This window comes from Orcinus orca, chromosome 3 (genome assembly GCF_937001465.1).
Source record: "Orcinus orca chromosome 3, mOrcOrc1.1, whole genome shotgun sequence".
Taxonomy (NCBI): Eukaryota; Metazoa; Chordata; class Mammalia; order Artiodactyla; family Delphinidae; genus Orcinus; species Orcinus orca.
Window position 1 is genome coordinate 73,307,679 of NC_064561.1, and position 15,326 is coordinate 73,323,004.

A 15,326-nucleotide genomic window follows, 5' to 3' on the forward strand; every position below is an offset into this window, starting at 1 on the left:
TCCTAACCACTGGACAGCCAGTGAGTTCCCTGAATTGTATGCTTTAAATTGGTGTGTTTTATTGTATGTAAATCTTACCTCGATAAATTTGAATTTTTAAAAAATGAAACCAACGAGTTTAAGACTCTAAGACTGGCTTCTGCTCTTCCTCTGTGATTTATTGCCCACCTGTGGCTGCAGGGCAGACCATGCCGAGTAAGGAAGGCCTGAGCCAATATATGACAGAATGGACACCAATGAGGGTCAGGTATGAGAGCCATTGTAAATTGCTTGTATGAGGGCTGAAGGTAAGGAGTGTGGAGACACTGACAAGTGGTCAGATTCTGGATGTATTCCACAGGCAGCTTTCCAAACACTAATTGATAAAATGGATGTGAACTGCAAGGGTAAGGGAGGAATAAAGATGACTCCCAGGTTTTGATCCGAGCTACTCTGGATTGTGGTGAATTTGTGGAGATGAAAAAGGCCTGGGTGCAGCAGATTTGGTGGGAAAAGGAGAGAAAATCAGTGTTTCTGCCTACTAGATATCCAGAAGGAGATAATGGCTGAAAGGAAATATATGAGTCTGGAGTTCAAAGGAGAAATAGAGATTGGAGAGATAAGGGTCATAAGCACTTTATAGAATGTATAATACAGATCTTCCTCAACTTAGGATGGGATTACATCCTGATAAACCCATCTTAAGTTTAAAATACTGCAAGCGGAAAATGCATTTTAATATGCCTAACCTACCCATCATAACTTAGCCTAAAAAAATAAATAAATAAAATAAAAAATAACTTAGCCTAGCCTACCTTAAACGTGTCAGAACACACACATTAGCCTGCAGTTGGGCAGAATCATCTAACACAAAGCCTATTTTATAATAAAATGTTGAATATCTCATGTAATTTATTGAATATTATACTGAAAGTGAAAAGCAGAACAGTTTTAAGTGGATCATCATGGACTGGGATCTGCAGCTCTCTGCCACTGCCCAGCATCACTAGAGAGTATCATACTGCAGATGGCTAGCCCAGGAAGAGATCAAAATTCGAAATTCAAAGCATGGTTTCTAACGAATGTGTCACTTTGACACCACCATAAAGTCAAAAACTTGTAAGTCAAACCACCCTAACTCAGGGAATTTCTGTATACGGTATTTGAAGCCAAGGAACTGGATGACGCCATGCAAAAACTGATATAGCTGGAACAGATTTTTTAAATCACTTACTCAAATTTCTTGATTTTAAGGGAGAATACTGAGACATGGGAAACAAATTTAATCCCAGATCACTGATCTTCTTGGAATCTAAACTGGAACCAGAACCCAGGCATCTGATACCCAGGCCAGAGCTCTTTCCAAGATACTTCATTTCTAACTCCCTTTTTTTAAAAATAGTTTTATTTTCTTTTTTAATATTCATTTATTTAGTGGCTGCCCCAGGTCTTTAGTTGCAGCATGCAGGATCTTCAGTTGCAGCATGCATGCAGGATCTAGTTCCCTGACCAGGGATCGAACCCCAGCCCCCCACACTGAGAGTGCAGAATCTTAAACACTGGACCACCAGGGAAGTACCTCTAACTCCCTTTTAAGAGAACATATTCACGTGACAATTCAAACTGGCTTTTTGTGCCCACAGCATATTTACAGTAAGTTCACAGCATTTCTATGTCCTTGAAGAAACTACTTTTATCTATTAGCAGAGGTGAAAGAAGTAATTATAGTCTACTATGTCTCCAGTACATCACTTATTTAGCAAACTGCCCTGGCTTCCAAAGCAGATTTTGATTCTAACTAACCTACTTCTGAATCTCATAACCCTCTTGCTGTTTTTACACCAACTGTGTGTACACACATCCGTTTATACAGCTAATAAGACTAAAAATCTATGGCCAAAGATGTCACCTCTCAACGACCATCCTTTGTTGTTGTTGTTTTCTTTTTTGGCTGCACCTCACAACATGAGGAACCTCCCAGACCAGGGACAGAACCCACGCCCCCTGCAGTGGAAGCACAGAGTCTTAACCACTGGACCACCAGGGAAGTCCTCAACAACCATCCTTGTCAATCTAGTTTTTTTTTTTTTTTTTTTTTTAGCGGTACGCGGGACTCTCACTGTTGTGGCCTCTCCCTTTGCGGAGCACAGGCTCCGGACGCGCAGGCTCAGCGGCCATGGCTCACGGGCCCAGCTGCTCCGCGGCATGTGGGATCTTCCCGGACCGGGGCACAAACCCATGTCCCCTGCATCGGCAGGCGGACTCTCAACCACTGCGCCACCAGGGAAGCCCTGTCAATCTAGTTTTAACTCATAAATATTTCAAATCCCTGAAATTTCTAAGTAAAAAAAAATTCCTCTTAATTATTCCAAACACTAATAAACCTGCATTTCCATTTGACATTATTCAACATGCTTAAGCAAATACTCATGTCTTCTCTTTGAAATAAATTTGATAATGACCTACAATTACTAAAACTTTGCATGTGTAAAGTGACAAAATGGAAGAAATAAAATGTGCAATTGAAAACCCCTAGTGTCTTCCCAGGGATTGGGGAGAGTGTGACAAATTCAAGAATACTATCCAATCCTCTGCATATTAGATTTGTATGGAATTAGGAAAAATGTGTGCTTGTAATCTTACCCTAAGTCAAACGAATAGACAAATTGTTATACTTACTCTCCATCATTGTGGTTCAAAATAAAAAAACTTCGTAATTTAAAAAAAAGTCTATATCACAAGAATTAATCAAACAGACGATACAAAAAAACTAGGGAAATGTAATACCAAGTGATAAAAAACTTATGCTTTATACTCTTTTAAGTCAAACCTTCCAAATATGACAGTGTTACTACATTAGTTAAAAGAGTATTTATGCTATTGGGTTGAATACTTCAGTCAATTCTTCAAATTCGATTTTTATATCTAATCATTCTATGCCTATTGCTTAAAAAACATACTTCTGAAAATCTAAAACTCAAAAGTAAAAATTTCCAATTCTGAGTTTGGTAATAAAATTTTTCATAAATTAAAATTAATAAAGATTTCATAAATACCTTTTAATTTCACATGTATGAATCTTAATCATTTCCTCCATTAAATATTTATGCTGGAATAAAAATTAAGATACTGGGGCTTCCCTGGTGGCGCAGTGGTTGAGAGTCCACCTGCCGATGCAGGGGACACGGGTTCGTGCCCTGGTCCGGAAGGATCCCACATGCCGCGGAGCGGCTGGGCCCGTGAGCCATGGCCTCTGGACCTGCACGTCTGGAGCCTGTGCTCCATGACGGGAGAGGTCACGGGGTGAGAGGCTTGCATACAGCAAAAAAAAAAAAAATTAAGATACTGACTCAACGAGGAAAGATAAAATTGGCTACCTTATTCAGCCATTATAAGTTAAAATGTGCAAACTTAACACTAGACAATTCAATTTCTTTCATTTTATTTTTAAGATGGCTCCATTTCTCAGGACAGAACAATACAAATACAAGATTCAGTCCTTGGGACTGGCTGAGACATTCATCTGCTCTCCTAAAAGCACTAGCTCAGCTCTCAAAGAGGAATTACAAATCTGAGAAGTTAGGAAAAGGTGTAGACTAGGAATTCTAATTAAACAAGAAAAATCGATTACTGACATTGGTACTCTAATCTTCACATCAGTATTAATACAAACTCAACCCTTTCCAGTCAGGGAACCTGCCATTCCATTCCTAATCAAGTGGTTTTAAAACCTCAAAAAGTAAAAGAATTTCATAAAGGTGTAAACCAATATGCTTCCTTTAGAGTCACTGCAATATAGAAGAGAAATTTTTTTTTGTAAGCTTCTCTTTCTGAGTTCTGCAGGCTTCATGGTGCTTCAGAGCCCCAATAATCAAGCAGTTCATGACAAAAGATAAAAGTGAAAAAGTAGACACAGAGATCTGTGAAAACTTCGCCCATTTTGCTATAAGTATCCATTGATCGATTTATCACTTCAGCAGGAATTCCGGATAACAGAAGCGCAGCTGTTAGCACTGTTGTCTTTATCTTCTTTTCACCCTGCATAGAGAAAGACTTCAATAAATCTTACAGCTTTCAGAAGACTACTTAAGCTCTATAAAAACATCAGTGCTGCTATTTTTGCCTAACTGATTTCAAAACTGTTAATGAAGTTTCAAAATATCAATCAATAATATATGAAGAAACATTTACTGAGCATATAATATGTAAAGCAGCAAACTGCTAGGCAATAGGGAAAAGACACCATTCTTGCTATTCAAAGTTTTTAAAAAAAGTCTTATCTTGGAGGCAAGATATAAATAATAATTTAAGATACATACAAAAGCTCAAGACAAAAACAGGAAAAGCATTACCAGACAGGACATAAATAATTGCTAAATGAATGACATGGATGATGTGTGCTATAGTGGCTCAAAGGAGACAGAAATTACTCCAGGGTTTTTACGTATAAGTAAAGCACAGGGAAGGATTTCAGAAGGAAGTGGAATTAAAAACAGGCCTTTAAGAATGAGCAAGATTAAGATGAGCAAAAGTGAGAAGATAAATCTTATTATAAGGTTAAGTCTCAGGACAACAAAAGTCAGAAGAGTGATAGGTGTACTGGAGGACAGTGAATAATTTGTAACAGAATCAAAGGAACATTCTGTAGAGTCAGCCCTAATTGCCATCCAAACGAATTCACATTTGTTTACATATGCAGCAGAATATCACTGAACATTTATTTCCTAATATAATTTTCTAGTCTCATTCTTTAAGAGATTCAAAGCTGAATTTTCATTTAATTTATTGATTTGGTATCACCAAATCCAATCACATGGTTCAAAACATTTTAAATATAAAAAGCTATAGTTACCCAAGAGAAATCAAATCCTATGTCCACAAAAAAACCCACTCAGGAAAGTTCTTTGTTGCTTTAGACATATTAACCAAAAATTGGAAACCAAGACGTCCAGCAATAGGTAATTAGACAAATTAATGGATACACTCACTCAACTGGAGCATTACTCAGGAAAAAAAAAAAAAGAGAGAGAGAAAGAGAATGAACTACTTATGCACTCAACAATATGGATGAATATCAAAAATATGATGCTGAATGAAAGAAGCCTTGCACAAAGAAGTACAAACAGGAACGATCCCATGTAAAATAAGTACTAAAACAACCAAAACTAATCTACAGTGGGAAAAAGAAAATCAGACCTTCATGGTGCAGGGGTTGGGACTGCCTGGAAAAGGACATGATGGAACTTCCTGACAGTAATGTTCTAAATCTTAAAGGATTTGGGTTTCACGGGTTGTCAAAACTCATTAAATGGTATAATAAAGACTTGAGCATTTCACCGTATGAAAATTTTACCTCAAAATAACGAAAAATAACCATAAAGAAACACTGAATTGTGTGTGTGTGTGTGTGTGTGTATATATATATATATATATATATATATATATATATATATATATATATATATAAAACTGAAATGTGTAGGGGTAAAATATACTGATGTGTTCATCTACAACATACTTTGAAATGCATCAAGAAAAAAGATGTATTAAAAAAAGATGTATTGAAAATGGATAGAAAATTGGGTGAATATATGATAAATATAATGAAATGTTCACTACAGAATCTAGGTGGTAAGCATAAACGGGTGTTCACTGCACAATTCTTTCAACTTTTCTGTTGAAACCTGTTAACAACAAAATATTTTGTTGAAAGAAAATTATACAGTAATCTCCCTTCCTTTTCTCTCCCCATTTACCTAGTAACCGACACACACTCTATCGCAAATAACCACCGTTAAAAATTTCATGTAATATTCTTCCAGAGTTTCTTTACACATATACAAGCAAAATGAAATACATAGGATTTTCCTCCTTTTTACAAAAAAAAGTATACTATAGATGTTTTTCTGTATTTTTATATCTTAATATTTCTTGGCGAGCTTAACATTATCAGTACATGGAGACCTTTATCATTCTGAATGGATAGGCCATAATTTTTTTTAACTAGTCACTTATCAGTAGACATTTAGGTTGTTTCCAAACTTTTGCTATTGCAAAACTAAAATCAGTGTTTCAAGGGTAAATTTCTAAACAAATGCTTTAATTAAAATTACATTTTTGGAGGGGATCAATGAATATACATCTATATCATAAAAAAAGTTTTAATTAAAAAATAAAATTACAGGGCTTCCCTGGTGGCACAGTGGTTAAGAATCCGCCTGCCAGTGCAGGGGACACGGGTTAGAGCCCTGGTCCAGGAAGATCCCACATGCCGCAGGGCAACTAAGCCCGGGCGCCACAACTACTGAGCCTGCGCTCTAGAGCCCACGAGCCACAGTTACTGAGCCTGCATGCCACAACTACTGAAGCCTGCGCACCTAGAGCTGGTGCTCCGCAACAAGAGAAGCCATCGCAGTGAGGCCCACGAACTGCAACGAAGAGTAGCCCCCACCTGCCACAACTAAAGAAAGCCCGCACACAGTAAAGACCCAAAGCAGCCAGAACTAAAATAAATAAATAGATAAATTTATTTTAAAAATAAAATAATAAATAAATAAAATTACATACCTTTCTTTACCGTTTACTTTGTGGATTTGACTATTTGACCCCTCAAAAATATGTTTCAAACCCATTAAACACACACATGAGGTCTATCAGTGCATTACAAATGACTAAGCAAACAGTAAAGTAGCCATTTTTAAGCAAAAATCTCACACAAAAACTCAATTACACAAGTAAGGTTATCTTCTCTAATGGCAAGGCAAGTTCCATAAAACTGTATAGCATAATTGGAGTCAAGCTGACCAGATAAACACTGATACTCCCCATGATTCTGCTCTGTAAGTATGGCCAAATATTTCTTACAAATATCAGACCCTTGGCATTACAGATAAAGCGCACTGTCATTAAGTGTTCAGTAAGAAGCACAGTAAGATAACTGAACCCATTTTAAAAATAACTTCCTTTGTTAAAAACAAAATGTGTTACTAAACTTACTAAGTAACTAAGTTGAACACTTTCTTAGACAAGTACTATTCAAACTCTGTCATGAGGGTTTTCCCCTATTCCATGGTGGACCAACATTTTTGTAAAATATGATAAAAATGTTATGGCAATGTCATATTGCTATACAAGTTTCTAATTACTCACTTTCTGAACTGAACTTATTACAAACAGAAACAAATAGTTTGAAGATCTGCACTTGTGAGCCAATCACTCTTTGAATAGCACTGATTCAGACCATAAGTATAAATAATTTTAAGTTCTTAAAATCATCTAGTTGTTAATCAATCTAAATATATCACCATAATTCAGAAAAAATTTTAATTTACCTTAGGAAAATATTTGTATAGTCCCATGTATGCAAGTTGTAAAGTAAGAAATGGAGCAAATATGGACTGTGAAGACAGAAGATAAAGTTACATATTTCCAACATAATCATTCAAATCACAATAAATCAAACTAACAGCAGTTATAAAATTCAAAGCAAAAAAACTGTAATAAAATATTTAATTTTAGTGGCTGAAAGGATTCTTGTTTCTGCAAAAGAGTGACAAAAATAAAGAGATTTGATTTCCTTAACATAAAACATGTTTCTCAAGTCACATTCTATCAACATCCTCCAAAATTCCCTCTCTCTTAAAAACTTATCTTTTAAATAATTTAAAAGGTAACTTCTCAGCGGTGATTGATGTATAATCATCATGCAGTAACATCTCTCTCATCTAGAGGTAATTAACTGACAGTTTGAAAGCATACCTAAAAGGCTCAATACTCAAAAGAGATGCCATACATACCTCACTCACACTTCAGGGCAAGGAATGAATTCATCTCTGGCCCTCAAATGACGAGGTGCTTTTATTATAGATAAAATGGCTTGGTTATCTCACTTCTCACACAATAAAACAGAAAAGATCAAAATAATACCTAATTTACATTTATTTCTAAAGTTAAAATAGGGAGTGAAGGAGCAAATATTACTAGATGGAAGAATAGTGAGAGCAGTGATTAATAGCTGAAAATCTGACAGCAAAAAAAACACCCAGAAAGCCAAAAAACCTCACACGAAATGAGGTACAAAAATAGGACATAATTTTAAAAGCATGGAAGTACAGAGCCCTTTAGATAAGACAAAAAAAGTAGCTATACATCTCACTAAACGCTGAAAGCTATGATGCCAATTTATCATCAGGAAAAAAAAAAATCAAATCTGTTCAACAGATTCTCTTTAAGAAAAAACTGGCATAAAAATAGACTTTTAGGGACTTCCTTGGTGGCACAGTGGTTAAGAAGCCGCCTGCCAACGCAGGGGACACAGGTTCGAGCCTCGGTCCGGGAAGATCCCACATGCCGTGGAGCAACTAAGCCTGTGTGCCACAACTACTGAGCCTGCAAGCCACAAGTACTGAGCCCACGTGCCACAACTATTGAAGCCCATGTGCCTAGAGCCCACGCTCTGTAACAAGAGAAGCCACCGCAATGAGAAGCATGCACACCACAAAAAAGAATAGCCCCCACTTGCCACAACTAGAGAAAGGCTACATGCAGCAACAAAGACCCAATGCAGGCAAAAATAAATTAATTAATTTTTTTTTTAAAAAGATGGGAATTTCCATTAAAAAAACAGACTTTTAAAAACTTTTTTTCTGGGCTTCCCTGGTGGCACAGTGGTTAAGAATCCACCTGCCAATGCAGGGGACGCAGGTTCGAGCCCTGGTCCAGGAAGATCCCACATGCCGCAGAGCAACTAAGCCTATGAGCCACAACTACTGAGCCTGCACTCTAGAGCCCGCGAGCCACAACTAGTGAAGTCCACGTGCCTGGAGCCTGTGTTCCACAGCAAGAGAAGCCACCACAATGAGAAGCCCGTGCACCACAACAAAGAGTAGCCCCCGATCGCCCTAACTAGAGAAAGCCCGCGTGCAGCAACGAAGACCCAACGCAGCCAAAAATAAATAAATAAAATAAATAAATTTTAAAAATAATAATAATAAAAACTTTTTTTCTTAATAACATAAACCTTAATTATCTGAAAATTTACTTAATGTGGCTGGTACTTGGTAGGTATTCTTAAAATGTCTACTGAATGGAAACACCTCAAAGAGCAAGACACTGTTACGCTTTTCTTCTTTCCTCCACATACTATGAAACAAAAGGACCAATAAATCCCAACTTTCACTGAACAGCCATGGCATATGAAGGTACAACAAAAATGGACTGCTCCTATGATAATACTACACTATAAAATGCAGAATGCCTTCTGAACCATAAAAAAATTACATCACATCCAGGACCATAGGAACTGCATTTTAATATTTCAAATTTGAAAAGTGGTAATTAATATCTCTATATATGTAGGTAATTTACCCTTTGGTTTTGGAATCAAAGTGCTTGGGTTTAATCCCTGCTGTCACTTAGTAGTGTGACCCTGGACAAATGATTTCACCTCTCTGAGTCTTCATTCCTTCATCTATAAAACAGATTCAAATGATACCTGGTTCACTAGGGGCAGTACAGGAATAAAGATGCAGACATAGAGAATGGACTTGAGGACATGGGGAGGGGGAAGGGTAAGCTGGGACGAAGTGAGAGAGTGGCATGGACATATATACACTACCAAATGTAAAACAGATAGCTAATGGGAAGCAGCCGCATAGCACAGGGAGATCAGCTCAGTGCTTTGTGACCACCTAGAGGGGTGGGATAGGGAGGGCGGGAGGGAGATGCAAGAGGGAGGGGATATGGGGATATATGTATATGTATAGCTGATTCACTTTGTTATAAAGCAGAAACTAACACACCATTATAAAGCAATTATATTCCAATAAAGATGTTTAAAAAAAATGATACCTGGTTCAAGGATGAGGTTAAATGAATTAATATATGTAAAGCACTTAGAATGTTACTTAGCATGTAGAAAGATTTTAGCAATTATTATCAGGCTCTGTATTTAACCAGAACACCTCATTCTATACCTAAGGCGAATAGCAGTTTATAACACATCTCCAAACATCCACATGAATCTAGTAAATATTAAGTTACTGTTGGCAATGAATCTTACAAAAGCACTCATTATTATAATCAATTTGCATTTTCCACTGTTTCTTACCAAATATTTGCAAACAAAAGCTCTGACTCCAAAGGCAAGAAGAGCACATCCCACCAATCTAAATATTCGAAAAGAGTCAAATTCTTCAGTTGTATTTCCATCCTCTTGGTTGGGTTTTTCACTAATCAACTGTTTCCTTAGCTTCATTGCTTCTTCAAATCTGGAGAGGTACTGTTCTAGGCCATGGCGAGAACCCCTCTGGACAGTGTCTGCTGTCAGGTCTCCTCTGTTGCGCTGCCGGAGCTCAAGGCTTACATCCATACTGCACTCAGGAGGTTTAATGAAAGAGTCCAATTTGTCTCCCAGCTGAGTCCCCTTTACCTCGGCCACACCACTCTGCTGGTCAGTTGTTCCTGTACTGACCGAATCACCCAGCACTACTCGCTTTGAAACTGAAGGAATGGTGAGGGAGTTCAGTTTATCACTGTCCTGCTGCTTTGATTTTGTTTGACTTTCTTCTTCTGAGAAAAGAAATTTAGAAGACTTAAGTATTACATACTGGCAAACATCTTTCTTATTACTATTTAAAAATATGCCACTAGAGCTAGAACTTCACAGCCTCTGAATTTAATACTGATTCTTCATAAGACAAACTAGTTCCTTCCTCTACACACTCAAAATGTCAAAATACCCCAAACTTTGGAGGTAGAAGATAACGCTATTATACAAATTGGGAAAGACAGGGATGGAGATTTTTTTAAATCTGTATTTTTAATATTACATTTCTGAATCCAGAGTCCTGTCAGCACAGGGTGTGGCATATACTACAGCTACAGTTTACGTAATCCTTCTACTGTAATCTGGCAGCCATTAGCAGGTATTTAAGCAGTTTTAAGATGCTGTTCCGGTTTAAAACAAAACAAAGGGGAAAAAAAACCTTTAATGACAGATAAAATAAAAATTTCAAAGCAAAATAACAAAGTAGAAGCTTTAGGAAAGAATAAATATTCTACTATTAATCATTAAAGGGGAAAATGCGTCTTCTAATGATTGTTCTAGAATTTGAAATAGGGCTCTTACCTCTCTTGGCAGTTTTCAGTTGCAAACCTGTAAACTGTCTAAAAGTTCAGAGCTATATATCTAAAGCCCCACAGAGCAGAAGTCACAAGGATCTAAGGAACATGCAATCAGTGACTAAAGGCCAAATATTAAAGGCAACGCTCAATGGAAATTTAGAGAACACTAGCTCATACTGAGTGTTCAGTAAATATTCACATGAAAAAAAATTTTAAGAAACTCATTGTACATGTCATTGGGGGAGAAATGAGGAGCTCTTTTCAGTGTTAAATGCAGTTCCTGACATCACTCACATCAATCTCAGCACACTAGGAGATAAGGCCTCAGATGGGCACGTCCCACTTGTTGGGTTTCTAAAGAACGGTCCCTCCAATTTTTTTCACCTGTTTAAGAAGACCTGTAGATGACAGTGTGGAGAGCACCGAACACAGACACTAGGATTTAACCGTAAGAATCTCTGATCCAAAGAAGAACCAGGCGGCAGTTCAGTAAAGACAAGCTCATGCAGGCCGACAGAGTTACAGCAAAAGGCAAACGAAGGTACAAGCCAGGGAATGCACTGGAAGGGAAAGCATTTGGAAAGGAAATAAAGGCAGGCAATCTTCCCGACGGGCACAATAGACAGAGCAGTCTAGGGATAAAATGTGTGCACTTCAAGAGAGGCGAGGGAGTGGGGAAGGAGGAAGGGGGCCGTCTCAGGGTAACTGGGCAAAGGGCACCAGGGCAGAGGGTCTCAGGAGCGAGAGTTTCGCAGCCCGCGGCGGAGGTGGAGACAACCTAAGGGCGGAGCCCCCGGAAAACTGAGGAAAGAGACTAGAAACGTCGTGGGGTTACGAAGTGCGAACTGGGGATATCATCAAAGGGACGGGGCCAGAGGGGGAGATCAGAAAGCAGGGTTTGGTCAAAAAGGTCATTAGAGTGGAGAAGGGAAAGGAAGAATGATCCCGAAGACTCAAAAGGGATGGGCAGGAGACTGTGGGGAAACGGAGGTTCTCACCGGCGCCGCTCCCCGGCCTGTGAAAGCCCATGATTCGGTTGATGCGCTGTTCCGAGTTCATGAGCAGCTTTCTCCGCCGCAGCTCGGCCCGACGCTGGGAAGCCGACAGGCCTGAGCCCGCCGGGGCCCCCGGCCGGTCCCCGCTGTCGGTAGCGATGGTGACCGGCTCCATCTTCCCTTCCACAATCCGGGAGTGGTGACGGTGACAGCAGCGGGAGCCGCGGCGACGAAGACTCCTGACCGGGCCGCAGAGCAAGCGTCCCTCTACCTCTGTAGACCCGCCCCCTGCCCTAGCGCTTGGCCGCATATGCAGCCTAAGCACGCGCGCCGCCTGACGGGACCAAGCGCGAGCCTTGCGTCGCCATCTTGAGTGAGGGCATCGCTGGAAGCTTCAGTTTCTCCCGCCTGGGCTGGCCCTCGTTGCTCCTCTCCCCCTACCAGCGGTCCCCTGTGGCGTTCCCTCGGAAGTGAAGAAAACCGGCACCTAGCCTGACGCACGGAAAACGTATGGGAGCGAGGAATAAACTCTTCCTACCTGGTGCCAGGAAGTAAAATGGAGATTGCAGCGGCAGGCACTGGTTTCCAGTGATTTTCTTCGGCCTCGCTTATAGGCTTCGGGAATGCGTAACTCCGAGAGCGACGCTTTAGGGACCCTTGCGGTTGGGATTTGTTATTGGTGCTGATTCCTCATCTTCAGTAGTGCTACTACCAAATACACACCTGGTTCGTTCCAGGCTTTCCTCGTGTCTTTGTTCAAGACTTTCCCAGTGAAGCCTTCCCTTTCCGTTCTATTTAAATTTCCACCTCTTCTCAACACTTCTTATTCTCCTTATGTGCCTTTTCTCAACAGTTATAACCGACTCGAAAGCTGAATGTACTTGTGTTTATTATCTGCTTCTTACTAAAATGTAAGCTCCATGAAGACAAGTAATCTGTTTTGTTCACGGCTGCAACTCCTAGAACAGTGTGAGCGCTTAACAGGGTTGCCTTATCCATTAGGCCATGGTGAGGGCCCACAATAGGGGCCCAAGAAAATGTTTGGTTTTGAATTTTTTTAATGGAAGTATAGTTGATTTACAATATTGTATTAGTTTCAGGTGTACAGCAAAGTGATCTGGTTATACATATTGACATATATATATGTACATGTCTATGTTCTTTTTTACATTATTCTTTTCCATTATAGTTTGTTACAAGATATTGAATATAGTTCCCTGTGCTATACAGTAAACCCTTGCTGTTTATCTATTTTATATATGGAAGTCTGCATCTGTTAACCCCATACTCCCAATTTATCCCTCCCTTGCCCTTTGGTAACCATGAGTTTGTTTTCTTTGTGAGTCTGTTTTCTAAATAAGTTCATTTATTTGAATATTTTTTTAAATCAGAAGAAAAGTGTAGTAATAATTTTTGTATAATGATGAATCAAGCCTGGATTGTAGTCATTCTCATACTAACACAGTCATAAAATATAATTTTAAATATGCTTTTATAGAGGAAGGAGCCCACGAAAGCAAAATATCCACAGCCCACAAAAGTCATAATGCAGCCCTGGTGCACAGTAATGACTAAGTGAATGAGTAAATGAATGAAGGAATTAAATCCCTTGTCAACCCTTGCTGAGAGGACGCCATGGCCAGTTCGTACCTGAGGCTGCAGGGGGTGAGGCAGCCTAGTGTGTCCCCTGCAATGAAGCCTGCTCAAAGTCAGCAAGTGGGTGAAAAACCCTGCTTAGATAGAAGGTAATAAAATACTGTTTTTAACTGTTAGTCATCTGACCCTGTCTCAGACAGAAAAGGATTATGAAAAAAAGTAAAAACAAACAGCAACTTATCTTTTGGGTTCAACAACGTAAGGAACTCAGGTATAAACATTGAACATTCCCCTTTGACTGGATGATAGCTAAATCTCAGGGACATGCCCTAGCTAGTAATTTTAAAGCATTAGAAAAGGTTTCCCTGCATATCTGTACAGATCTACATCTCTGAGGCCCAGACTGTGCCTTAAAAACTTCTACAGTTGAAATAATTAAGTACTAGTAATAAGTGTGCACAACTTGATGAGGTAAAATCCTGATGAGTCAAGACCAAATACAGTTCCATGGTAGACAAAAGATTTTTTTCACTTGAGATAGCATATAGAAACCAAATGGATATTTTGATAGATGTGTTGATGTATGATGGCTGATGGAGTCAGGTAAGAATTTAAAGTGTCAAGATTTCATATTACATGCTTACTTATTTCTGGGAAACCATTTCCCTATGGGGTTTCCATAGTTATTAAATTTCCTTGTGCTTCTCAGTGGTATATGATTCCTTACTAAATGATGTGCATACTTAATGATTCTTGTCTTAATTTCTGTCTCCCTCACTATAGACTTTACAAGGGCAAGCCCACCTCCATCTTTTTCTTGTGTGTGTGTTATTTTTTTGGTCTTGTTTTTATATTCCTTTAAAAAATTTTTAAATTAAAAAAAATTTTTTTTTCCATTTTTAAAAATTGACCCCTTTGCCCCATGCTTAGCACTGAGAGCTCTAGATTAAATTTACCTGAATAGTTGCAGAAATTTTTCTTTTGTGCCAAATCTTGGCATTTTCAATGAGTTTTATGTATAATTTTTATTTGATCCCAGCATTGTTTAGGTAGGCTAATATTAATACTTTATTGACAAATTGTAGCTACAAACTGACAAATATGTATGAACATATTGAGTCATAAGTAATAAAAGTAGAATTCAAATTCTCGGGTTAAATATAGACAGTAAGTTCATGCTTGGACACCTCTCTACTACATATAGCAATCAGTAATAGTTAAAAACATAAAGAGAGGGACTTCCCTGGTGGTCCAGTGGTTAAGAATCCGCCTTCCAATGCAGGGGACGCAGGTTCAATCCCTGGTCAGGGAAATAGGATCCCACGTGCCACAGAGCAACTAAGCCCACACACTGCAACGAGGATCCCGTGCACCTGCAACTAAGACCCGATGCAGCCAAATAAATAAATATTTTTTAAAAAAAACATAAAGGGAAAAAAAAAGATAGCTGGCCTCAAAAACAAGAGAAACATCTCAGCAGATCAAAGTATCAGAAACAGCACAGTGGAGCTAAAGTCAGGTGCCTGTTGGGCTGCAGATCCAGAAGCTGGCAATGGTAGCGTGTAAGAGGACCTGAAAGTGCTCCACGTGAGACAAAGGGATGAACAGGACAAACTCACTGCTTGAGGTCTG

At 38.9% G+C, this 15,326-nt stretch overlaps 1 protein-coding gene across 2 annotated transcripts; it reads right to left on the reverse strand.

Annotated features, from left to right (window-relative positions):
- Positions 1-3,404: 3,404 nt before the first annotated feature.
- CAMLG (calcium modulating ligand) lies at positions 3,405-12,812 on the reverse strand. Of its 2 annotated transcripts, XM_004282114.4 has the most exons (4): positions 12,102-12,805; positions 10,088-10,548; positions 7,311-7,376; positions 3,405-4,017 (listed from the first exon to the last, which is right to left on the reverse strand). In XM_004282114.4, the coding sequence occupies exons 1-4, from the start codon at positions 12,406-12,408 to the stop codon at positions 3,826-3,828; spliced, it is 1,026 nt and encodes a 341-aa protein (XP_004282162.2). In that variant the 5' UTR covers positions 12,409-12,805; the 3' UTR covers positions 3,405-3,825. The 2 variants fall into 2 exon arrangements, with proteins under 2 accessions (XP_004282162.2, XP_033265712.1); XM_033409821.2 differs by lacking the exon at positions 7,311-7,376 and having other exon boundaries at positions 12,102-12,812.
- Between the last annotated feature and the right edge of the window lie 2,514 nt (positions 12,813-15,326).

What these genes read in the sequence shown, in the direction of transcription:
- CAMLG (XM_004282114.4), bottom strand. Translation starts at nt 12,408, where the DNA reads ATGCGGCCAAGCGCTAGGGCAGGGGGCGGGTCTACAGAGGTAGAGGGA. An exon ending in CAGGCCGGGGAGCGGCGCCG is followed by an intron (nt 10,549 to 12,101) that starts GTGAGAACCTCC and finishes TTCTTTTCTCAG; the next exon opens with AAGAAGAAAGTCAAACAAAA. An exon ending in CTTTTGTTTGCAAATATTTG is followed by an intron (nt 7,377 to 10,087) that starts GTAAGAAACAGT and finishes CTGTCTTCACAG; the next exon opens with TCCATATTTGCTCCATTTCT.